The 27,058-nt window shown below is 42.7% G+C and overlaps 1 protein-coding gene across 7 annotated transcripts in view; it reads left to right on the forward strand.

Annotated features, from left to right (window-relative positions):
* PTHLH (parathyroid hormone like hormone) overlaps positions 1 to 27,058 on the forward strand; it is a 125,684-nt gene that overhangs the window by 95,322 nt on the left and 3,304 nt on the right. Inside the window, exons 1-4 of one of the 7 annotated variants that reach the window (XM_025455491.3) lie at positions 19,161 to 19,432; positions 19,548 to 19,648; positions 20,031 to 20,153; positions 26,054 to 26,476. In XM_025455491.3, coding sequence (XP_025311276.1) covers positions 20,053 to 20,153; positions 26,054 to 26,476 — 524 coding nt within the window. In that variant the 5' untranslated portion in view covers positions 19,161 to 19,432; positions 19,548 to 19,648; positions 20,031 to 20,052. Of the gene's footprint in view, positions 1 to 16,758; positions 16,965 to 19,160; positions 19,815 to 20,030; positions 20,154 to 26,053; positions 26,477 to 27,058 lie in introns of those variants that run through there. The other 6 variants (XM_025455489.3, XM_025455493.3, XM_025455490.3 and 3 more) reach the window with 6 other exon arrangements.

Raw genomic sequence — 27,058 nt, forward strand, 5'->3', positions numbered from 1 at the left:
CTGCAAATAGCAACAGTCATTGTCAACAGCAGTAGAGCTAAAGAACAAAAAATGCATGGCATAAAAATTACTAGTCACATTAGCTTTTCATGTCATAATGTCAGAGTTAGTAGTTGCCACTAGTAGTGTATTTAGAAATTGGAAAAGGCACATAATAAATTTTACGTATAGTGTCTTAGTTTTTAAATAGCAGAAAAAAACACAAATAGCTACAGTCACTTCAACCATTTGATCTACCGATAACAATTTATGCAATTTACTACTTTTCCAGGGCATCGTTTTTTTGCCCAGTGCATCCATAATAGAGAGCTAAGATGGTAATGAGAATATATGAGGCATCCCTTCTTGAAATGATCAGATTCAACTCTTTCAACCTTAAGTATAATTCCTGATCTGTATCCATTTCCCATCACAATGGATCATTAGTCATAGCTTTTAAAATAAGAAGTAAGAATTATGGTTTGAAGGTCAAAAGGAGAAAAGAACAAAAAGAAGAGAAAGAAATTGTTATGTCAACAATCCTTCAATATTGAAGACTGGCATGCTGAAGCATGGTATCCTCCAACCTTTCTTCCAAACCTCAAACCAACTCAAATTCTTTTGTTAGAGGGTGGAAAAAAGAATAGGGGATTGCACTTAGGATAGAATCCATATCCATAACAAATCCCACAATGACTATTCTTAGAAAATAATCATACAATGTGAGCACTTCACAAAGAAAGTTGCTTAGGAACCGAGGTAACTAATTAAGTATATATTTTTCATACTTTAGAAAATCTATTCGCAAAGAAAATTATGTTTGAATGCAGATTACCTCTAAATTCCCATTTATATCCTTTTTCCCCCCCATTTATATCCTTGAACCAATCCTGTCCTTCTGGGATTATGCTGGAGTCCATGTATTATTGAAGACAAAAGCAACCACAGCATCTTCCACTTCCCCATGCTATTGGTTCCATATAGCCCCTGAAATACATACAAACTCTTAAACCTGAAATCCAAGACTTGCCACTATCTAGTTCCAGTGTGCCTTCTGATAATCCCCATAAATATGCAATGCTTTTCCCTTTTATCCAAACATAGGCAATGTTCTCCTGCCTCCACACTAATTTCTCTGCTAAGAACATCTTTTATATTCATCTCTACTTGTTAAAAACAGCATCTAAACTTTGAAATCCATCTCAAGTGTCATTTCTTTATTGAAGTATGGCTACTTTTCTACTATTTAGGATATATTCATGTCTTGAGTCCCATCTTTCTACCTCAGAAATTAGAAATCACATCCCCAGATTCCTTTACAGTCCTCAAGTCATGTGACTTGAGTCTAGTCAATCAGGAGTACCAGCTTGAATTAGAAATGACAAATACCCACCATTTGCTTCAACGTGGATGGAACTGGAGGGTATTATGCTGAGTGAAGTAAGTCAGTCGGAGAAGGACAAACATATGTTCTCATTCATTTGGGGAATATAAATAATAGTGAAAGGGAAAATAAGGGAAGGGAGAAGAAATGGGTGGGAGGTATCAGAAAGGGAGACAGAACGTAAAGACTGCTAACTCTGGGAAACGAACTAGGGGTGGTGGAAGGGGAGGAGGGCGGGGGGTGGGAGTGAATGGGTGACGGGCACTGGGTGTTATTCTGTATGTTAGTAAATTGAACACCAATAAAAAAAAAAATTAAAAAAAAAAAAAAAAAAAAAAAAAAAAAGGAGTACCAGCTTGATAAACTGATTCAAAAAGAGAAACAGGGATCCCTGGGTGGCGCAGCGGTTTGGCGCCTGCCTTTGGCCCAGGGCGGGATCCTGGAGACCCGGGATCGAATCCCACGTCGGGCTCCCGGTGCATGGAGCCTGCTTCTCCTTCTGCCTATGTCTCTGCATCTCTCTCTCTCTCTGTGTGACTATCATAAATAAATAAAAATTAAAAAAAAAAAAAAAACAAAAGAGAAACATGAGAGGTGACTGCTCAGAGGAAGGAATCTTCCGGCAAATGTAGTAGAAGAAGCATCTAGTTCTTCAGTAACAATGAGATCTGAGTTTCTAGTTACCATCTTTCATTGAATCTAAGATGTTATCAACTTAAAGAAGAACCATTATTTCATACTTCTAAAATAATTTTTAATTCTTCCAATAAAGCTATGATATGATGTGGTCTTGTAACTTAGAATGTTTATTTTATACTTATCAAAAACATGTTAGACATAATGATTTTTTTCATAAAAAAGTATTGGTTAAGTTATTCACATTCTAAGGCTGACTTTTTTTAAGATTGTGTTTATTTGAGAAAAAGAGCTCAAGTTGGGGGAGGGACAGAGGGAGAGAATCTCAAGTACACTCTTCACTGAGTGCAGAGCCCAAAGTGGAGCTGGATCCCAGGACCCTGAGATCATGACCTGAGCCAAAATCAGGAGTTAGAATACCCAACCAACTGAGCCAGCCACACAGGCACCCCTCAAAGTCTGGCTTTTCTAAGTGACTTTCAGACTCAAAATCAACCATGCCCATGTTTTGGCACACAATATCATCCTTTGTGCCATTTAGACTGTTAAGGACACAGCATTTCTTAAAAGAATGCTCCGCTATGGTCTCTAGGAATTTCTTCTAAGATACCAGGGCCAATTCTATGAGTTTTGATGCATGTGAATAGGCAATGACAGCTACATCATAACTGCCACTTGTCCAACAGCAATTGTGAAAAGTAGTGCAATTAGAGAGGTAAATACATTAGGGAAAAAAAGTGTTTTAGAAAAAAATGAAGTATGTTCTACTGCCATTGGTGATTCCAGGGGTAGGAGTCACTTTCCATTGCTATGATATATTAGAGTTCAGTCCATCCAATGAAAAACTGGTTATTGGTGCCTAAAACAAATACCTCTACCTCTGGCCACCTGTTTTACAGTTTCCGCCATCCTAACACATAAGACTATGACACATATTCAAGGTAATTTACTGAGGGATTATAATAAGCAGTCTCAGAATGGAGGAACAAAAGATCTGATCTTAGCTAATTTGGACTTTCACAGTACTACACTAGGAAATATATTTATTTATTTGAGAGAGAGAGAGAGAGAGAGAGAGCACCCGTGAGCATGGGGTTGGAGTGGGCGGGGGACGCGGGGGGAGAGAGGCTCCATGTCCAGCGAGGAATCAAGAGTTGGACGGATAACCGACTGAGCCACTCAGGGGCCCCTAGGAAAGATATTTCAAAACATATTCCCACGTATGTCATGCCTCAAAATTCGCCCAGACCAACTGACTTCAACTCCTCCTTCAGGAAAATTGCATTATTTCCACAGGATGAAATCTGATACTTAATTGCTTTCTGAGTTCTCTATCTCAAGGTGTATCCTGGGCTTCAATTAGATGAGCATTGACATTCACATCTGCTGAATCTCATGGTGTCTAAGTTAAAAAAAAAAAAATGGGCTTCAGTTATGGGGAAGGGTGAAAGTGGGTTCCTCTGTATCACAGAACACCAGTAAGAGTTATGGATACTCTGGCTGCCTCATATAGTAACTGTATCTGTTAGAAATTTCTTAGCTACAAATAACAGAAGATTCAACCCAAAGTGGCCTACTATTTGTAACATTTATTATCTCTCCTAACAAAATTTCATAGGTAGATCAATCTAAGTGACCTTGACTCTGTTTCTCTAAGACCCTCTTGGGTCTGCCTCTGTAGGTTATTTTCATTCTTAGAAAATAAGATAGCTGCTCTAGATCTAGGCATCATATCCAGATACAGTAGTGTTTACATAAGTTAATGATGACTCTCCCTGCTTCTCTTTGGAACAAATAAACTCTTCTGAGAATCTCTCAGCTGTCCTCCATTTAAGACTTTATTGAACAGAATTGGATCACAAGCCAATACTGAACCAATCACTATAGAGGGTTAGGACTACTACGATTGGTTTTGTCCCACCAGGACCCACCCCCAGCACTGAAGTCAAAACTGGGGCCTACCCACCCCAAAGAATAAAGTCACACAAAGAGGGGAAGAGCCTGAACAAAATCAGAGTCCTATTAGAAAGGAGGTAGTATGTGTAAAAAAAGATGTATGTTGACTCTACTAGAATTTTTTAAAATTAATTAAAAAAACAAAACAAAATAAGAAAAGATATTAGGTAACCAGTGGTATCTCTTAAATAAATAATCTGTCTAAATTATAAATTTTTCTTAGCAATGGTACACTCTAATCATTTCTGATGAAAGGATACTCATTGGTGACAGAGCTGTGCCCTGCTCTTTAGGAATAGGTATTACTATGCTTTGGCACACTGGGTGCTTTCTGTTCCATCAGAAGCCTAGAGTCATCAAAAAGAGGTAGAGACCTCTAAATGTCCTTTCTTCCTTGCTAGAAAATGACACTGTATTTGGCTGAATTATTTTTATTCAAGTTATCCTTCTGATAGAGAAGGAGTAAAACTGGAGAGCTTAATTATTTTATATAGGCATAATCCCACCCCATTCCCAACAAACAAATCTATAAACCTCTCCTGGGAACAAATGGTGTCTTTTTTTACTATTTATATATCCTATGAAGCTAGCTGTATATAATAAGAATTCCATTCAACAAAGAAATGATGAGTCTAATTCCTAATCTCATTCGTTCTTTCCAGGATTAACCTTTGTGACAGTTAATTAAGTCTCCAAGCTAGGTGTGGTCTATATCCAACCTGTGTGCATTAGCAAAGATCCTTTGGCTTTAGGATACTTTCCTCTCCACGCCTCCAACCACAAGTATCATCCAGAAGCAGGGATTTTCAAGATGGAATTCTAATGCTCTTCACAGTCATGGTACTGGCTTAAGTTGGAAAAAAAAAAAATAGCATTGCTTAAATCAGACAAGCACTACCTGGAGAAATTCAGACTTTGATAAGACCTTACCAATCCATTTTCTTTTAGCTTTGCCCATCAGATGGTTCCTCATTCTTAAGAATTAGTGGGTTAGAAAAAAAAAAAGAATTAGTGGGTTGAAAATCCCCCAGGAGAGAATATCAAAACTTCAACATGTTCAGACAGATGTACACACAAATAATAGGTTTAGATGAAATTCTCTATGTGATTTCAGATTTCTTCCTTTTTCTCTTTACTATCCTCCTCTCTTATTTAATCCCCCTCGTTAAAAGATTTGGGGTTTCCCCCCCTCCCTTGTGACATGGTATATTTGCTGAATATACAGATTCATGACCCTGGGTTCTTATTCCTTGACTTGCAATTCTTATCTCTCTATTCTGTCCCCAGACTCAAAGTTTGTTGTTATGTCTGAGAAGTCCTTAGATACCATGGTTACTCAAAAGGGTCAAACTGAACGTTGCTGATTCATGGGATGCCTCAGGGACTGTCATAGCCACAGCTGGAATAACTATCCAAACAAAGATGCTTAGGTAACAGCAGCTATTAAAAATGACCAACCCCTGTTACAAATCAATTAGCTACCCCTTATTTGAAAGATATTCAGTATGGTATTCACGCTGGAAATCAGGGAGAATGGTATTTCCTGAACTGATTCATACAATGCTAATTAATATTTGTCAAGAAAATGAAGGAAAATATCAAGAGATTTAAAAACCAAACAAAAAAACCCCTCAATTTTAAGGTCATTTTCATTGTCTAATTGTCCCAATGTGTTATCAAATGTTCATCTGAATGCCTGAGGAGTGAATAATTTAGATTAATATCTACCTTTGTATTTCTATATAGAGTAATAGTCACATGTAATATATGCATTTAATTAAATATTTCAATAAGACTTTACAGTCTATAAAGTAACTTCACATGTATTATTTCATTTGATGATTATGACATCCTAGTGAAGTATGTGCTAATGCCATTCCCCATTCCACAGGTGAGTAAACTTTGCCTCTGAGAGATTCTGTGCCTTTCTAAAAATTTATAAAACTAGCTGGTAAGAAGAGACAGGACTAAAATCTAGATCTTCGACTCACCCTTGCCATTGCTCACATTGCCAATATACATTCATGACAAGCTATAGCCCTCGTTGCCTAAGCAATTGTACCAAAAATTGAAAGTCAACAGGTTGTAATTCAGGTGTTCCTTCCTTTATGTGGAGACTATAGCTTTGCCTTCCTGTCTGCTTCTCTTCAGTTTAATGTAAGATCACAATAATGTTTCTTTATGGAGCATTTGAGAGTACCTAATGAATGAGCAATATTCCCATGGAGACTTGGAAAGTACAATGTGCTTACAGCCTGGCTGAATGACACTAGGGAATATTCTTCCGTTGAAATTGTTGAACACCCTGATTTTCACTATTTATGCATTCACAGATGCTCTGATGATTTGAGTTTCTTCCTTTAAATCAAGAGTACAATGCCCTGTTAAACACAGGATTGTGTAAAGTCCATTTTAAAACCAACACTTAGGGTCATGCTGCTCTATTATCTCCAGTTTATAATACGAAAGTTTCTGTTACCCTTGGCTCTCTGTGGAAAATGTTGCCAACTTTTATTCTTCTAACAGCATCTATTAGAGTTGGAGATAGGCTCCATTCAAACACTCTTCCTGCCAAGAACTCTAGGCCAACATTTATGATGACTGAACAGGACAGTAACTATGATTTTCAAGTTCTATCCCATGATGAGTTCTTGACAGGTAATGCAACGTTGCTTGCATTTTAGGTTTTAAACATTGAGCTATGCCTTTCTTGTCAGGATTGAAAAAAAAAAAAGCTTTCATGCATTCATAGATGTCTGAAACTCCAATGAAATGTCATATACAGTATTATACAAGATAGGATTTTATAGATCAGATTTATTTTAGGTGTTTAATATAATTCTGCATTCTTTTGAATTAACGTAGCAAATATATTAAGCTCATAACTCCATGGTGAAGTGGAAGACTATTGCTCAGTGCTATTGTAAGGAAAATGTAGCACTTAAACCACAGCTATAACAGGTCATTTGAGGGGAAAATGTGGTTTCAAAACATAACTGAAAAATGCATTCATAGGCATTATTATACAATTGAATGTGGCAGTCAGGGAAAAGAGTAAGGAACTGACTCAGGTATGATACTATTCTATCCAACTCATCTGCCATGACAATAAAATGTATTTACTTACTGTCGGAAAAAAAGACAAATTCAACATACGTAAGGCTTTGGTTGATTAATGATTGAGCTATAATGGAACCACTTAAAGGACAATAGCCAGCTTTTCCTACTAGTAGGAATCCTTACTGGGGTGTGGTAAAATACCATTCTCCATTCTGACTGTATGATCTGATAATAGAGACTATTCTAATTGTGTTAAAGTTTGGGAGGTAAAATAAATGCATGCAGGAATAAAAATAGGACCTGCCTTTGATGCTAAAAATAATTCATTTCTGAACAAGTCTAACTTATTATTACATAGCACATTTTAAAAGATTATTGTGTTTAAACTGACGTTATTTTCATTTATCAGTAATCCTTTAGTTTATTGATATAAGTGTGTGGCACTCACGAAGAAAATTGCTGACTCAGGGTAGAAATCTGTTTTATAAAAAAAAAATAAATAAATAAATATGTATATGTACCACGATAAGTATTTAGAAAAAAAGTATTTGCACCTTTTAATTTTCATTCATTCTCTCCTTTGAAATATTTATTGACTTCTGGAGGTGGGTGGGGTGACAGGCTAAATGGGCACACTGTAAGGAGGGCACTTGTTGTGATGAGCACAGGGTGTTAAGCATATGTGATGAATCACTAAATTTTATTTCAAAGCTAATAATATACTATATGTTAACGAACTTGAATTTAAATTTAAAAAAATCTTTTATTGACTTACAACCACGTGCCAAGTGTTACTCTAGGTTCTGGAGGTATAATAAAGACAGATGAATTATTGGCCTTTAGAGTTTGTATTTATTCCAGTAGGAAGAGATAGACAATAAACAATGTGAGTAAAATATTTAATATATCAAAATTTAAAGATTTATAATAAAAGCATTAGTGAGATATTTAGTAAATAAGAAGAGATTCAGAGTCCTAAAGAGACTGTAAATCCCATATCATTAGTATAATCCCAGAATTTACCACAGTGCCTGACTTAAGAGATATTCAAGGAGTGTTTATTGATTATCCTCTTTCTTCCAAAAAAGATTTGAATTAACTTAGGTAAAGAATATAGCCTAAGCAATAAAGGAAGAAATAGAGTCATGATGTATGGCTCCTTTAAAATACAGGATTTAGACATAGTAGGTGATCAATAGCTTAAATGAAAGTATATTTGATAGCAATTTTCCCAAAGATGCATACATATTTTTACAAAACTTTTTCAAGAATACACTACATCCCTTATCAAAAATTGAGAGGGGGCAGGTCCAAATGTGATTTTTGAAAGAAAAGGAGGATCTTAGGATCCTGAGATTGAGTCTGAGTCCTGCCTGGACTCAGCAGTGAGTCTGCTCCCTCTGTCACTCTCTCCTTCTGCCCCTCTTCCCAATTGCACATTCTCTCCCTAAAATAAATAAATCTTTTTTTTTTTTTAAGTTTCAAGAATAGAACTTGGTTGGCATAAATTAGAATTTTAATAAAAGTTGACAACATAAGACCATCAGATAAAATTAATTCTTGGACTATTTCTATAGAGTGGTAATAGGCTCATACAATCAGCATTTTTTAAAATATTCTTTTTTAAATTTTAGTCTGTAGAGTTAGACCATCCTATTGTTTCATGCCTCAATAACACTTGATCAAAGAATGGTTCTTCTCAACCTCTTCAACTAAATACATAGCTTTCAAGAACCCACATGGATGAGTAGAGAGCACACCAGTTGCCTAACCAGTCACATTAGCCAAATCAACCCTAACAGATCAATGGATTTGAAATGTGGCAGCCAGAGCCTACATCATACTAGAGGTAATGTAATGTCAGACAAACTTAATTCAGGTCCCAGTTCTAGTAATTATCTATGGTAGTTTGGGCATCAATCTATGGCAAATGAAATGAAAAGTCTTTGCCGTCCTAAGGATAAAAGCTCAATAATATTTGTAATTATTATTGAATGTGGAGAGCATCTGAGATAATTTGGAGACTACATTTCTGGAACATCAGTAGGAAGGAAAATTAAGAAAAATCGTATGGTAAGGTGAAAAGAGTAGACTTCCCGAAACTTTGGAGTAGGAACTAGATAGGATCTTTAGATAAAACAATCATCTCAAGAGGGAGGCAGGTGTTGCTTACCTAGAGAACAACTGAGATGCTCTGGATAGTGAAAAAAGATATTAGAATGGCATAGAAGTAAGAGTCAAATTGTTCTACACAAGTCCAGATCAACATGTATGGAGGCTCCTCCCTAAATGTGTGGGGGAGTTCAAGAGATTTTTCAACCAGAGGCCAGGATAGCTCATCCCCTTCTTTGAAAAAGATCTGAAAGTTAACATGGTGAGAAAGAAAACTACCTTCCCATGTATTACAGGTGATGGGAGGAATGATGGGGTAGGCATGAGGATTCTTATTGATAAAGAAAAATCAGAAGAAGCCCTTCCTTTAATTTCTTCTTCCCTCCCTTTTTCTCCTTCCATCTTCTCTTCCTCTTCCTTCCTTCTATTTTCTCTTTTCTTCCCTACCTCGTTCTACAAGGGTCTAGAAGATGGAGTGATTTCCTCCTTGTTATTTGCCACTGGATTCTGGATTAGTCAGGTGCTGAAAGATGCTTTCAGGTTTTGGTTTGCTTGAATTAGTCTGATGTATTTTTCATTCTTCCTTTCTACATCTCCTAATGTAGAAAAGTGCAGCATTTGGATGAAAAATACATGGGTCATCAGACAAGTTCTCCCATTGGAGAACAGGAAACGAAATTTGTGATGACTGTGAATGAACTCTCTGAGAACCAAATGAAAATCACAGAAATAGAAACCAGATGTAAGCAATCATGAATCCAGGGCAATACTCTGCCTCCAATTTATTTTTAGCAGAAATGTTATTAAAGTCTTTTCAGTACCGTAATTAATTTTCAAGGATTGCCATTAACCTCATAGTGTAAAATGGGACAAGAAAAACTTTTTGCATATAAGGTTTACTGGGAAATATTGATTTTTAAAGTAGTTTGCTATGTGTTGGGTGTTTGGTGGGAGGGTTCTACTGTTTTTCGTTTTCCCAATTTGACCTAGGAGTAATGAATCTCTCACCAGAATGTAATCCGTCTTTAGATAATAGTGGCTGTTTATATATTTAGGATGTGTCAACCTCCTCAAGGCTGGGAAGTATCATAGCCTAATATAATATTTGGCTTTCAAGTTTTGGGTGTGCAACAAGAGGACCAACAGTCTTGTTGGCTAAAATCAACCCAAGGTATTAGAGTTTGGACAAGAACTTGGCCTGCCCATGCCAGAGGGAATACAAGTACCTTCTTTCAGGCTCTGAATGAAATCATTAATTATGTCAGCAGCTCCAGCGATAGACCTGGAGACACTTTGCACTACTTAGCAAACAAGCTACCTTCTCAACTGTTTAGAAGTCTGGGGAAGATCTTAAAGATCTGTACTCACTGTACTTACACAGCTCTTTCCCTGCAAATCCTCAGACTCTCCTTGATCCTGTGTCTCTTTGGTTTTACCACACCGGGGTTGGAATGAGATGAGGGAAATATGTGGCTATGATGCCCAGACTGTGTATTATAGAACTGAAAGAACATCCTGGTGCACCTCGACAATGAAACTCTTTTAAAATGGGGGTTTTTTGGAACCATATCAACCACACTTGAGTTCCTGCTCCATTTAAGGCCATCATAGGTCTTTTAAGGAGTAATTTAACTGCTATAGGCATGTACATTTTTGCCTGTTAAGAACAGCTTTACAAAGAATATGACCTGTGTTTATAGGACAAAAAAAAATTTTAATCCTTTCCACAAAAAGCGGCTTCTTCTTTTTTTTTTTTTACCATTAAAAATACTTTGGCAGTTTTACGTATAATTACAGCTTAGCAGGATGAGAATTAAAGGAACAAAGTGCAAGAAAATTCTGCTAAGGTCAGTCTAAATTTTCTTAACATAAGTACTTTCACATAGTAATTGACTTCAGTATATTATGATACATCAAAAGTCCACATTTTCCCCCTCACTTACCAGTCTCTGGGCAGTGAAGCACAAATGAAATGGAGAGGGAAATATCTTCAGGGAAAGTATGTAATACATGCACTAAGCATGAAGGAAAGAAGCTTTTGAGACTGAATGAGACACAGGATGCCCCCAAATCCACAATTTTAAAAAGAATATGCTTTACAAAAAAAAAAAAATGTTCCCAGTAGCAGATCAAAGAGCTTTATAAACAAATTTTGAAAAACAGATCTAAAATAACTAAAACTACACTTTCATTTCTCAAAAGTGCAAGTAGGAAGGGCTACAATTCAATTTGATTCTACAGATACCTCCAGATACTCTGGGCGCATAACAGTGTTGGGCACATTAGGAAGGTAAGCAGAACACAAATGAGAAACTGATAGATTTTTTTTTATTATTGTTGTTTTTAGGTCATAGACAATTATACCAATTGAGTATTTTGCTCTTGAAAGCAGAAAAAACAGTCCAGCAGGTTTAACGGAGCTGCTGGTGAGAAGGATTAAAACCCTCCCTAATAAATTTATCAAATTTAATGGATAAAAGAACGAAATCTTAAAAATCTAATAAATGAGCTGTTGAGGAAAACTAATTTTCTAAAAATAAAGAAACTGGGGACTTAGATAAACTTCGAAGGGAGAATTCTCAATTGATATCACCACGGGACAGAGGAAAATGCTAAGCTACCAATAGAGAGGAGGAAAAGTAGGGGGAAGAAGCTCCTTAAGTTATGAGCACATAAAGGATAGAAGAATGAAATCTATTTATACCATTTTATTTTTTTTTCTCCTTTCGATGAAAGGAGAGTAAAGAGGTGTATGGGGGAGGTTTACTATCAAAGAATTCATAGAACAAAACTAATCTAGATTACAAAATAATAATGCTAAAATATTATTATCCCAGTTTCATAATTTTCAAGGAATTGGGTACACATTTAAGTCTTATTTCATTCATTTTGATAGAAAAGGGGAAAGTAAAGGCTTTATATCAATTTTATTGACTTGGGAAAATACTTGGAAGAATATATAGAAAGACTCCACTTTCTTCATTATTTTATTTTTGTAGATCCAGAAACTGAGACAAAAGCTATGAAAAAGTACTGAATCATCACACTTTCTATTTTAAATTAGGCATTCTCAAGGTGGTTTATCAGCACATACACACTCTCTCTTTTTTTAAGTACTGCACCACCATAAGAAAGAAGGGTAAAAACAAACAAGTAATGTGTTCCAATCTGATATCTTCTGATTTATACAGAAATATATAAAAGGATCTGTTATGTACTGGATGCTAATTAGATATGCCCTCATAAATAAAGGCACAAAATTCAAATAAAAGCTATAAATGTTTACAACATATATTTTTAAATTTTCCTTAGTATTTAAGGGAATTTGTTATTCAGATGAAAATGGAATGGCTAATAGAGATAAGGGGTGAGAATTTTTTTTTATAAATTTATTTTTTATTGGTGTTCAATTTGCCAACATATAGAATAACACCCAGTGCTCAGCCCGTCAAGTGCCCACCTCAGTGCCCGTCACCCAGTCACCCCCACCCCCTGCCCACCTCCCCTTCCACCACCCCTAGTTCGTTTCCCAGAGTCAGGAGTCTTTCATGTTCTGTCTCCCTTTCTGGTATTTCCCACTCATTTTTTCTCCTTTCCCCTTTATTCCTTTCACTATTTTTTATATTAAGGGGTGAGAATTGACAAGAGAAATTAAAAGGTAAGATGTGGTGACAAAAAGGCGAAATATTCTTTGCCGTACATATGTATAAGAGCTTAACTGGGTTCATAAACAAATATGTCACAAGAACTGGGCAAAATCGACTTCAGTAGAATGGACCTACAGTATCGCATATTCCATGGGAATTTTTCTGTTTCCTCCTTTCCTCCTAAGAGTGGCAATCACAGGGTTCTAGGGCTCTGGTGAATAATAAAGAAGTCTGTCCTCTGAGCAATAATACTCTACACAGGACCCCAACCACCCCCTAGGAAAGCTCCGAGACATCCGACAATCTCCCAGAAGCAGTTTCCCAGGCAACAAAGTGGTTTTGTGGACATCACCATAGCGATACTCCCCGGCTTCTCCAGGAGAAGCCTACCCACATCATCATGCTCCTTCATTTGAGGAGGGAACCTTAGAGCAGGGAAGGGCAGGCAGCAGCAGGCTGCTGGATGGACCAGCGTTTCTCGAAGCAAGCTAAACGTTGCCCGAGGGGGGAAAGACACCTTCAGGAAGGAGCTAAAAGGAAACCCACAATTTGGACTTCAGAGTTGGTTTCCGTCTATCTCTGGAGTCCTGCCTCTGTGACAGAGCGTCCTGGAGTCGTGCAAACGAGCACACCCAGCCTCGTGCCGGGTGCGCAGCGGCTCGGTGGCTGGCAGGCCCCCGGCGTGGGGGGGTCTGCGCGTCGCCAGGACCGCCCGACACGCACGTCCAGGACTCTTAACCACCATGGACAGCTCACTGGCTTCCCCCAGCCGGCTCCGCGCTGCTCGCAAACTCCACGGGAGCCACCGGCTCGCCGGATTCCTCTGCGCTGGAGAGGGGCCAGGTGTTCCACGCTCTGCACACCCCCGCGATCGCCAAGTGCAACCACCGAGCCGCTATGTAGAGACGGAGCGGGCTTGGAGAATGAATAGCCCTCCTTGCCCGCACCCCGGTCCTCTAAGGTTCCCCTGGATTCGAAGAATCAGACGGAGAGAGTTGGCAGGGAGGACTTTGTTCCAAGTCCCTTCATTTCCTCTCCTCGCCGGCGCGGCCCCTCACCCCGCCTTGGCTTCGCGGATCGTGTTAAATGAAATAAAACAGACGGGCCCGGGGCTCCCGAGCTGCAGGCGCGGAGGGGGGCTGGCGGGCCGGGGGCTGGGTCCGGCGCTCGGGGAGGAGGGAGCCGTCCCCGCACAGCGCCCCGCGGGGACCCGGACCCGGACCCGGACCCGGACGGGGCGCAGAGGGGGTGGCGGTGGCAGGGTGGGGTGCATCTGCCCCCACCCTTCTCCTCCCCCACCCCACCCCCACCCCCACCGGGAATTTGTCGTCACCGTCTGCCAGGGGCTTATGTCAAGTTTGAGTCATAGATTGACCAGGAGGGAAAGGGAGGGGAGAGCCCCACTTGGAGGAAGTTCGCTCGCGCCTTCGGACCCTGTCCTCGGGTCACACACTGTTCCCCAGGCTTCCTCTCGCCTGCAGCCGGGAGCGGGGGTTGGGGGGGCTCCTGGGAGGAGGCGGGGGGGCTGGGAGGGCTGGGCGGGCGACTCTGACTGTGCCCCGGAGCGAAACCGCGCGCAAAACCCAGCGAGACGGGGCGGGGCGCGAAGGCCTGGTTTCTACGGCTCGGGACAGACTGTGCGACGAGCCTGAAGCCAGATTCCCAGGGAAGGAAGCCCCCCAAACCCAGGAAACACAGCTAGACTTGCCAACGGGCTCCCAGGCTTCTGAACTTTGCAGCAAGCCTAGGATCCCCGGGAGCCAAGCCAGCATCCTACATGGGGCGGGGGTGGGGGGGGGTGGGAGGGGTGGGGGGGTGGCTAGATAGCATCTGCAAAGGGGCGAGCTAATTCTGTAGCGGGAGGCAGGGGGAGGCTGATATAGACCGTTGAGGGGTGCGCACGCTTCCTCCGAGATCCTCTTTCCCTAAGAGACCCACACCTCGCCTTGCTGCGTCGGGCGCGCATTGACGGAGGCGGGATACCCCGCAGAGCGAAGGCGCAGCTTTCCTGGAGGCCTCGCTTCTTAAAGGAGTCCCAGGAAGGGCGAGCGGAACCCGACGACACCGTCGTCACAGGCTGAAAGCGCAACAGACACGACGCCCATCCAAGCGAGGCTGCTGGATGTCTTTGTGCCGGAGGCGATGGGCATCCTACTAGGATCCTAGTAGGATGCCCTACTCTGGGTGCTGCTCTGGGGAGAGGTTGGGAGCTGCCCTGTTTTGCAGGGATGGAGAATGGTGTTGGGGAAGTAAACAGCTTTCCAGGTCCCAGTGACTCCCGAGCTGGGGGGGGGGGGGGGGGGGGGCAGCGCCTTGCAGACAGCAGGGCTCTCACATTTTAAGAAAGGACAATTCTTCTACTCACAGAGGAGCTGGGACCCGGCCAGGAAGCCTGTGTGGCACCGCTCCACCGGAGATCAGTTGCAGGTTGAGGGGTTGTCGTGTGAGCCAGGTGGGGCTCTCCCTGTGGTCTCGCACAAGTTCAGAATTGCCTACTTCCCGGAGCCAAGAACTGGGCCCAGCCAAGGGCATCCATCAGGCATCAGTCCAGGATATCAGGACTCCTGTTCCTAACCGCTCCCCAACTTCCCCCCCCCAATCCCCACCCCCCACCTCACCCAACACACACAGGAGCACCATCCTTGGCCAGAAGACTCCTCAGAGGAGTTATGATGGTCATGGGTTTAGGAGGTGCACACGTGCTTGACCATGGCGAACGGGCCCCTAGACACCCCCATCTCCTAAAGACCTTCTGAGCTCACGTTGGCTTGTGGTCTCAGAGAAAAGTGCCGCACTGCTGAACTTCCTGGTCCTGTTTGTGGAAAGCTGAGCATTGCCCAGGACGTAGGGAAGGGTGAGGATGGTGTGAAACCCACTTTTCCAATAAGAAAATCCCATCAGCCCGATGCATGTCTAGGCAGTGCTCCCTGAGGCAGTTCCTGCAGATGTCAGCAGACAGTCCTGTTCCTGGAGAAGAAAGGCTCTAGGTCTTATCATCTAACTAGGAAGAGATTTAACAGTCACACGCCCTTTCCTAAACCTGCTTGGGATTTAAAGGCATGGCATCCCCCTTTGTGCTACCTTGAGGTCAGCTGGTAACAGCCTCCTCTCAAGTCTCAGACTGCATTCTTAGCAGAATCAAATGGTAATTTTACTTGAGGTAATTTTGCAAACTTCCCTATGTAAACAAAGAAAAATTTAGGAGAAGGGATGAGTTTAGTTGTTTGGTTTCATAGGATTTAAAAAAAAAAATACCTTGGAACTACTGGCAAATGTTATTGGTAATAAGATAAGGGATGCTGATTGGCCATAAGGGAATTTCTGAGCCCAGATGCACTGCCTAAAGAGCTCTAAGTACCTTTTTGGTTAGTATATTTATTTGCTGGTTGTTGGGGCTGAGGAGGGGAAAAAGAGAGATGAAAAAGCGAAACATAAGTGTTAGGGTTTTTTTGTCTTACTAAATTGCAGTAGTAAATAACCCTGGAGATATACATAAACTGGTTATTTTAACATGAATTGGGGAGTAAAGGTGAACTTAAAAATTTAGAAATCTCTTCTTAAAACTGGCATATAATGCTGCCATGAGGGACTGGAAGATGGGAGTCTGGGGCTTGCTCATGAGCTAGGCATTCGTGTAGGTGTAGATCTCACAATGCTAACCTGTCTTCACATGGAAATACTTCAGATTAAAGACAGGCCTTCAAATCCTCCTATTTGCTAAGGTGCATTTAGGTGAAAGCAAGGCCTAAGCAGACATTCAGCCTCTGTTGGCACTCACTCTCCGCCTAAGCCCAGGGGGGGAAAAAAAACCCAAACCCTCCTAGTGTGGAGTCATCTCATTTGTAGTCATGTGTTCTCAGCATTATCATGGAGGTTATTCAGTTATATTGGGAATGAGATTATGATGTCAGAAAATATCCTTTTCAGAAAGGCAGAAAGGCAGGGTCCCGAGTATATATTGAGGAGAATTTCTGCTTGAAGTAACAAGGCAGCTTAGAAGAGGTACCTGCTTTCTAATAATTGCCTTTAGTGAGAATAGAAACGCTTCCTTAGGAAGTTTTTCATTCATTTAAGACTTCATTTTACTCTTTTGAAGCAAAAAAAAAAAAAATTAATTTCTGGAAGAGACTGCTGAGAAGATCCCCTTCGTTTGGCCAGAAGAGAAGAGAGGACTGTAAATCAAGGAAAAGGTGAAGTAATACATTATGAGGAAGCTTCAGGATTCCAAGTATATAAAGACTATTTATTTTTCCTGTGTCTATATTTTCTCTTTTTGTGGAGGAGAGGAAATTCTAAAAATATTTGATAGATGTTTTGCCATTAACACCAGAAGAGTGTGTGGGGGAAAAGAAAGGAGGGAGAGGAGAGTCAATTTCGTTTCATTAGTAGAAAAAGCAACATAAATCAAAGCAGTCTATTGATGCCAGTCTTTAATTTATAGCGTTCTCAGAGTATAATGAATTTATTTACGGCCTAAGTGATTTGATATTTTCGATCTGACTTTTAACCTTTTATTGGGAGAGGGTTGACTTTTTAAAGCCTGGGTAGTTTAAAATTTGGCTAAGTACCTTTGGGTTTTTTTTTTTTTTTTTTTTTTTACTGTGGAAGCAAATATTATCATTTTAATATTAAATAACTTGCAACTATTAAATAGTTCATTTGTGATTTACTTTTTCTTTCTAGATTTTTTCCTCCTTCAGATCTAACGGTTACATTAAGGCTCCTGCTTCTTTTTGGAAAGAAATTATTATAAATCAGAAAGCGTCAGGGGTTCAAAGGTTGACATTTCTGAGCGCTGATACTTTGTCTTTTCATGCCATGCAAACAGATCTAACATTTAGAAATTCTTAAACGAGGGAATTGTGGAAATTCCCAGATTTTTTTTTTTTCCAGTGGGAGGAAGCCAAGTTTTTTAAGTGTGGAGTTTAGAGTAATCAAATGAGGGAGAAAGAAAGGAGCTTGTAAGAAGGGGTGACTCCCACCCAAACTAAGCAGCTAATGTGAACTGCTGGCTGACTATCTGCACTTAAGGAGGGGGAGAGGGAGCCGAGCCCCGCGAGGGAGAGGGCGCTGTTTCACCCACCGTCGGTAAAATCTGTGGAGCATCCGCCAGGAAGCCAGGCTTGATAAAGGTCAGGCTCCCGAAATCATCTCAAATCTCCCTAAGCCTTCCAGAGAGTGCTGTAACGTACCAGTGGGGTTGTCTGTCTGGAAGACAAGCATCCCTTGAGTGGTTCCCAACTACCCGCGTTCATTTCAGAAAGATAGAGTCCGCGGGGCGGGCGTTCACAGCCGCCGCAGTCCTTTCTGCAGATGATACTGCCCAGTAATTCGGGGCCGTCCTTCTTCCCCGCCCAATAGTTTGGGAAGAGTCCCCCGCTTTCCCTTCGCTCCTCCGAGGCCGAGCAGCGTACACAGCGGTAGTTCCGCTTCATCTGCGGGCTGAAGCGACCCGGATAGGGCCATCCCAGAATATGTAACAGGGGGCTGGGCGGGGGCTGCGGTGGGCTGCGGGGGAGAGCGCAGCTGCCCGGGGGCGCGCGGGTCAGAGGCCTGCGGGTGGCCGGAGGGCCGCGTGCGCGCCGCAGGAGTGTCGCCCCTCGGCAGTCCAAAGGAGGGTGCAGCACGCACGCGGGTCTCCCGGGACCACCGCCACACGTCCTCGGCTGTTCCAAGACAGCAACGAATGCAATCCCGACCTGAAGTCTCAAGTCTTTCGGACTCTTCTAAGCTTAGGCTCTGCACCCCGCCTCCTACACCCCCACGCCTTAGCGATGCTCCCCACTCAGCGGGTCCCCCGAAAGGGCCGGGGAGGAGGGTTCCCATCTCGCTCCCCGAGCTCCCGGTTGGAGTCGCGGCTCCTTGAAGCCCCGGGTCAACCGCTCGCGAGCTCCCCGCGGAGGATCCCGGGCGCCCGCGCCCTGCGGCCCCTGCTCCCCGGCGGCCTCGGCGGCCTCGGCGCCCGCGGGTCCAGCCGGGCGCGGCCGCTGCGGCGCGCGGGGAGCCGGGGCTGCTCCGGGGCCGCCCGCGCGCCCTCGGGGACCTCCGCTCGCCGCTCCGCCGCGCAGTCCCCGCGGGAACGAGCGGATCCGCCCCCGCCCCCGGCCCCGGCCCCGGCTCCGGCTCCGGCCCCGGGACTGCGCGGCTGGACCGGCGCCCCGGGGTGGACGGGGGTGGACGGGGGTGGACGCGGTGGACGCGGTGGACGCGGTGGACGGGGTGGGCGGGGTGGGGGGGCTCGGCGCGCCTCCGGGCAGCTCCGCCGCTCGCCGCGCACTCCCAGCCCCGGGCTCCCCGCCGCCGCCGCCGCCGCCCCCGCCCCCCGCGCGCCCGCGCCCTCGCTCGCCCCGCGCGCGTTCCAAGGGCGCCACCTCTTTGCGACTAGCTCACTTCTCCGGCAGGTTTGCCCGGGAGCGTGTGAACCTTCCTCCGCTAGGCTTTCAACTCGCGTCCAACCTGCGCCGCCCGGCCGGCATGCCTCCCCGCCCGTGACGGGGGCCGCCGCTGCCCGGCCGCTCGGGCCGCCGCCTCCCCTGCGCGCGCCGCCTCCCCGCCCTCCTGGCCACCTGGCCCTCCTGGTCGACGACACGCGCACTTGAAACTTGTTCCCAGGGTGTGCGGCATCAACTTTCCGGAAGCAACCAGCCCACCAGAGGAGGTAGACGGACAGCTATGTATATATACGTGGGTCTCTACAAGTGGCTCTGGAGCAAGACGGCCTAGTTCGCGAAGAAGCTGACTTCCGAGGGGGAAACTTTTTCTTCTCTTTTTAGGAAGGGGTCAGCTCGGCTCCACGAACCCGGGAGAAGTGCCGGCCAGATCTAATGAGACTTTGCTAGGGAAGACGTGTCCACACGCTGCTCATCCTTGATGCGTATATAAAAGCATTTCATTGTGGTTGTTATTTCAGAGGACCGTCTCTGATTTTGTTTTGCTTTGGTTTTTTCTTTTTTTCTTTTTGTTTTTCCCCCCCCTTTTGGTCCCTTTTCGCCTGTGTGATTTTGGGAAAAGCACAGTTGCAGTAGCTGATTCCTAAATAAGTAAGTGCTGAGAGGCTTCAGAGAAAGTTGCGTGTGCTCCTTTTTCTTTCTTTTTTCTTTTTTTCTTTTTTCTTTTCTTCTTCTTTTCTTTGCAACTTGGGAGATGCCCTTGGGGTTGAAGAGGCTGCTGGAGAGCCCGCTGAAACGGGGAGCGTGGTAGTCCGGGGGAGATGGGGATCGCGGGCTGACCCCTCGGGCCCTTTCGCTCTGTTGCAGGTCCCGCGAGCGACAGGGGACGATGCTGCGGAGGCTGGTTCAGCAGTGGGGCGTCGCGGTGTTCCTGCTGAGCTACTCGGTGCCCTCCTGCGGGCGCTCGGTGGAGGAGCTCGGCCGCCGGCTGTAAGTGCCCCCGCGCTCCCCGGGGCGCCGGGTGAGGGCTGGGAAGGCCAGTGGGAGAGGCCGCCAGGCTGGGGCGCTGCCGAGGGCTCGCAGCGGTCACGGATGCTCCCTGCCCGACTCCGAAAGCGGGGAGATCCGGCTACCTGCCGGGGGGCCGAGACCGTGCCCGCAACCCCGGCGGGAGAACTGGTCGGACCTCTAGGGGAGACAGGCAGGAGAGACCAATTTTCCAGGAGTTTCCGTAAGAGGGAGCGCAGAGATCTCCGCTAGACAAAGCTCATCTGCCTCCAGTGAAAGGGGAAGGTTCCACTTTCAGGACCTGGGAAGGTTTGGGGGAACCCTGAGGATTGATTACAAGTGGGAGATAACTCGGAAGAGGCTGAGGGAGCCGGGGAGGACCTACATCTGTGTGCGTTTGATTTACAAACTGAATGTGGGTGGCAGTGTGTGTGTGTGTGTGCGTGTGGTGTGTGTGTGTGTGTGTGTGAAAAGCAAAAGCCTTACATCTGACTTTATTATGAATGACATAATTTTAAGCATATAAAATGGACCACATTACATAATGAAGGCATATTATATAATAAAGTAGTAACAACTTTGCAATGGCACAGCTCCAGCATTAGTATTGATACAGTTCAGGAACGCTGGAGTGCTTGACTCCAAAATGAATATTGGGTGTGGAAACTTGTTTTTTTTTTTATTTTTTTTTTCTTGGAATTATTGCTAACAGTTCTTTAATCTGGAGTCAAATATTTGCATTGTAGACTGAAAGCTTGTATTTTGGCATTCTCGTTTGGTGGTTCTCTTCAGGATAATTTTGACTTTAACATAATCATACATCTAAGCACACCAGAGAAATATTACCATGTTGTGTGACTGAAAAGTTGGAAGAGCAGTAGAGTAACACTATCTTAATAATCTGTTGGACCTAGCAGTACGGTAATGTGTGTAAATGCCATCTTTGGGTGATCTTTAAGCTGCAGACTCCGTGTTCAGGATGGGAAAAGCATAAAAGTTTGAGAACTGAAAGGAGTTTGCCTCTGGAGAAGGAATTAAGGAGCTTTTACACCAACAATAAAAATAGCAATATCCAATATTTACAATCAAGTTCATGGTGCTTCCTTGTAAATTCCCGAGGGTGTACAAAAAGGCAACTGTTTTATATGTGCCCTTGGTCTATTATTATTACAGCAGAAAATCCTTAAATGAAATTACTTTAGACGTGTCTGAACCTTGGCACCAAAATGAAAATCTATTATGAATCTCCTAAGGCAAATTGTGTAGAACATTGTACTGAAGATAAAGCTGCATTGTATTCTTCAAATCAGCATTTTGCTGATGTGTTTCTGAAAATTGTCTTCAGACTTTTTGCTCCTTTTGAGACTTGTATTAAATTATTTAAAGTCCATATATAAATACAGATGAAGAGTGAATTTTTAAAAGCACGCCTAAATACTGGCCGAGAAACAGTGTCTTGGAACTGAGCCAGTTCTTTCTTAACAGTGGCTTGAGAAATACCTGTTTTCTCTTTTGAGAAACAGTAAATGGACCATGATTAAATCCACAGTTACGACATAAAAATAGTGCTAAGTTGTCCTAAAGGCTATTTTTAACTCTTTCTTTGTTGCACCTTGCAAAATACACATCAGAAACCATTTAACAGCCAGAGACTCTGTTACAGTTTTGTTTGTGGGTGAAATATAATATTGTAGTTAAACACTCACACTCAGCAGATGGTTATAAACTACCACAAAACATTCTTATAGTTAATGGCTAATAGATCATCATATTACAGCCATGGTTTTTCATGAAGGCTGAAATCATCAGTAGATGAAGATGTTTCATCAAATTATCACAGCCACATGGAGTTTAAAAAAACAAGTCATTATTTTTGCATTGCTGCCAAGTAACAGTAAATTCTGTGTGCTAGACAAAATATTAGTCTACTGTTACATGAAATCAACCTAATTTCTTGAAAGAAATATTAACATATAATCAAACATATTACACCCCAATTACTTTTCACACCAAGGATTGGGGAAATTGCTTTTAGATGTTTTTCTAAGGAGGCCCTGACTTTAGGGAGCAGGGAAGAGGACCACTACAACAATAATGCTTCCTAAGCCACCCAAGGAAGCAATTATAAGTTGTGATAGTTCAGAAGATTTTAATTAGTGGAGCTAGAGTGTGAATAAATTGGAGGTTGGAGAGTGAGGTCTACAGATATTCTTGTCCCAATTCTGTCCCCCTTTTGGCAGATAGCAACCTTTGTGTTTAAGTTAGATAGGGAATTCCCGCAGATTCAGAAACCGAAAACATAATTGGCTGATTTGCTTAGGAGCCAGACTGGGTCTATTCCATTTAATGAAAAGCATTACTTCTGACTGAGTCATTTGGGTTGGAAGGGACTTGTGGTGAGTCATCTTCACTCTAACACCCGAACCCTGACCTGCGCATGTACCACAGAACTTTTCTTCGCAAACCCAGACTCCTTCCTAAGTAGCTGAGCATCAGCACAAACATGCTGCTCTTTCCCGTGTTGGAAGAGGCAGTTCCATCATTCCCTTTACTCCCTGCGTTCCTTGATAGCTCCTTGAATTGACTCTCCTCCCTGAAAACTTCCTTGAGGATGATTTTTCTTTAGAGCAGAAGAGCTACATTTTGACTGAATCCATAGTTATCAGTATTAAGCATTTCCCCCATATTTCTGAAAAAAAATTTTACAATAATCACAGGCCATACAATACCATATTAGGATTGTAACAAATGCCATGCGAACTACTGTGCTATGGGATATTCGCAGGGGAATAGAATAATAGACTGTTATTGAGGCTGTATATACAACTTAAATATTTCAGACTTCTCTAAGTTGAAAGCCTCCTTAATTTGGATTCATTGCTCCTCACCTATATATATCAGTTTGTACATGCTAGTTATTTACCCTGGTGTCAGTTCATGTCATATTTTGAAAGTAAATAAAATGCTCTATGGATCTTATTCCTTGTTGATGATAAAGATAGGATTATATTCCTGATCTTCCAATTCAGTTGCCCGGTCAGAAATCCATTCTTCACAATATTTTAAATGCAGACATCTTTGAACCGTTCGTAGTGTTAACAGCATTTCAGATTTAGCATTAAGGAAATCTTTGTTTTCTAATATTATATCAACAATTACCCCTAAAAGGCAGAAAGAAGCTTTGTACCTCACAAGAGAAATGCTATTTTAAACTGGACAGAGTTGTACCATCTTTGTAGACTTTTTATAAAACAGAAGGATAGAATGATCATTCCTTTTCTCATGAGAACCATCCTGGGAAAGTGCAGTGCTTGGGTTAAGAAGGCACTGTGACTCACAGTTGACAGGCTGGCCAAGATGACAGGCGTATATGCCAGGCAGAGGGGGCATAAGCAGTGGTGGCCTGATTAGGACAGACCGACCATTAAAACTTTTGGCTTTGGGGTTAAGCTAGAATGAGCTGTATTATACATTTGGAGAGCAATACAAATGGGGTGGTTATCTGCCAGGAATTGCGAAAGAAATAAAAACCCCAGATACTATAAATGATCACTAGTTAAGAACTTCTTTTAATTGACGCTTTGCTAAAAGGTACTTATTCAACTGCAATACTTAGGAAATATGCAATTAATTCAGTCCTATTCTTTAAAAATGTTACTAGAGAGTATAACTATATTGTGCCCAAACCTCAAATTTGTATATTATTAAAAGTTTCCAGAATACTAGCTGTTACCATAAACTAAGTGAATTTTAATCTAGTCACATATGGCACCTTCAAAAAGGAAGAGAGACTCCTTCATGCCTCATTTAAGCCAGGCTCCTGTTAAATTCCTTTCCATTAAGTCATGTCTTTTTTGAACAAGCTGCATGGCTTAAAGTTGGTCCACACACCAAAATACTAAAAGGAAGCTGGTATACTGGCTATCGGGTCTAGAGAAGTAATGCTGGTATTTTCATGTCTTACTCCTCTTTGGTTCACAGTACACCTAAGAAATCTCTCAATTTCCCCAGGGACCATCCAAACTCTAGCAATCCTAGTTCCTTATTTGGGAGATGAAAAAATGGACTTCTCGGAGCAGTAAGCTTGGCCTTCAAGGAAACTGATACATTGCTACCATTTGCCCACTGTCAGGGTTTCCACCTCAGGCTTTTTACTCTATGCCCTTCACTTCTTGGTTTCCTCAACATATACTTCTGCTTCCATAGGAGAAAGGGTTGAGGTAGTTGAAAGGCAATCTCTGGCTTCCGAATCAGGGGACCTGGTTTTTAGATGCTTGGTTCTATCTGTTCTCATTTTGTGGGCAAGGGCAAGTCATTTAATCTCTCTGAACCTCAACTTCCCTACCTATAAAATGAAGATAATGCCATTTTTATCGTTCTTTTTCTCTGAGGAGTTAAAAAAGCTGTACTAATGAAGGCAAATAAGGGACCCAGCGATGGTGTGTCAGAGAGGTAGGAATACATGGTAGATAGCCCTGGGAGGTACCCTGAGACACTTGAAAATGAAGCACTCTGAAGAGTTACACAGTGGTAGAAATGGGAGTAAGGTAAGATGGGGTTGAAGCAGGGCATGATATGACTCATTAATGTATGTGACCCCTACATATGGTTCATCATATATGTGGAGAATAATGTGGATGGACATTTAAACAAGAGTCAGGCTGCCATCTGAATGGATTGATGGGAGATGAGTTTATTCTTTTCCACTATATTTTCATTAAAGTGTTGTTTAAACAGAAAAGTCGGGGAATCCCTGGGTGGCTCAGTGGTTTAGTGCCTGCCTTTGGCCCAGGGTATGATCTTGGATTCCCAGGATTGAGTCACATGTCGGGCTCCCTGCATGGAGCCTGCTTCTCCCTCTGCCTGTTGTCTCTGCCTCTCTCTGTCTCTGTGTGTGTGTGTGTGTGTCATGATAAATAAATAAAATATTTAAAAAAATAAAAAAGAAACAGAAAAGTCACTTCATACTTGTTCCTAGAGATGTTTTTTAGGACAAAGAGAACAAGTAGAAAAGTGAATGTCTCAATTAAGGATAATACCCTCTGAAATTCTGAACTTAAAAATAACTTGATGCATGGGAGAAATAGAATCATCTCAATTTAAACACAGAGAAAACCGTTTTAAAGACACTACCCACTACTTTACAGAAAAATACACGTACTCTGTCTCTCTCTGACACTTGGCTTTCAAATGTAGGTAGGTCCTTGGTAGCCTGTAGTCTATCATATTAAAATTCAGTCTGTTAGATAGTTCCCTCGACAGGCTTTACTGCTCACGTCATCCTCAGCCTTTGTTTCTTTTACTCTTACAGCTTGCAGTTCTTTGAGTTTCAGTACTATTGGCATCTTGTTAGGGGAGCAGAGTGTGTGTGCATGTATGTGTGTGTGTGTGTGTGTGTGTGTGTGTGTGTGTGTGTGAGGTGCATGTGCCTGGGTGAGTAGTCAGGTAAATTCACCCTCCTTTTAATTTCACAAGCTGGAACTTCTGGATTTATTTTCCCAACACAAGTCTGAAAAATGTGAAAATAAGTTTAGTGGTTTCTGTCCATTGCTGAGAATAACTGAATCATAATGTTTTCAGTTGAGAAGAGAGCCTAGAAATCTCTGAATCTGACTCCTTCCTTTTCAGTGGAGAGGCCGATGTTCTCAGCAAAGTCACAGATCTAGATAGAATAGCATAAATGAGATTTGGGGCTGCAGACTCCTAAGTGCCCACACTCCCTTCCCACCCTGCTCTATCCCCGCTCCACAAGCTTGCTGCCCTTCCAGCTTACACTCTGTATAGGACCAACTAGAAAACTAAAGGCCTTTCCTCTTGTCTTTGAGGTTTATACCAACAACTAAAAAATTCTTTTCTTCCTCTCCTGCCTTTTTTTCTTAAAGCAAAAGAGCTGTGTCTGAACATCAGCTCCTTCATGACAAGGGGAAATCTATCCAAGACTTACGGCGACGATTCTTCCTTCATCACCTGATTGCAGAAATCCACACAGCAGAAATCAGAGCTACCTCGGAGGTTTCCCCCAACTCCAAGCCTGCTCCCAACACAAAGAACCACCCCGTCCGATTTGGGTCTGATGATGAGGGCAGATACCTAACTCAGGAAACCAACAAGGTGGAGACATACAAGGAGCAGCCACTGAAGACACCTGGCAAGAAAAAGAAAGGCAAACCCGGAAAACGCAAGGAGCAGGAAAAAAAGAAACGTCGAACTCGGTCTGCCTGGCTAAACTCTGGCGTGGCTGAAAGTGGGCTAGAAGGCGACCACCCATATGACATCTCAGCGACATCGCTGGAGCTCAATTTACGGTAACTGGCTTCTATGCCTCATAGTCTTTCCTTGGTGCTCTCAGCTGGGGTGTGTTAGTGTCCCTTCCACCATGTCCATAGGCTTGGACAAACCTAGAATGTCCTCCCTTCCTGTCCCTCTATCAATCGCTCCACAATTTAAAAGCTTACAAAAGCAAGATGGTTCAGTATATCATCTGCCTTCAAGCAGTGTCCTCCCACCCCTTAAATGCATACAGGGGTTGGATAACCTGTTTCTCTTCGTCCACCATCACAACCCCAATACCAGTCCTTAACTACTCTACTAAAGAATTTCTCTTCTTAGTCAGGCTTCAGAAGCCAGGGACCACCTTCATCAATTGCTGGCGAAGTGTATTTATTCCCCTACTCTCACACCTTGGCAAAATTTCTGGACCGTTTTCTCATTTCTTACCTTTTTTCACTTCAGGGGCAGACACAGAAGGCTTTGAAATTATCTATGAACACTACAGAACAATACCATACCATAGACAATTCTGAGTCGGTCACATTTTTCATTTAATTATATTTAACTTGGTTCGGGCATTGCCACCAACAGGATCTTTTCTTGGTTTTTACTTTTCA

This window comes from Canis lupus, chromosome 27 (genome assembly GCF_003254725.2).
Source record: "Canis lupus dingo isolate Sandy chromosome 27, ASM325472v2, whole genome shotgun sequence".
NCBI lineage: Eukaryota > Metazoa > Chordata > Mammalia > Carnivora > Canidae > Canis > Canis lupus.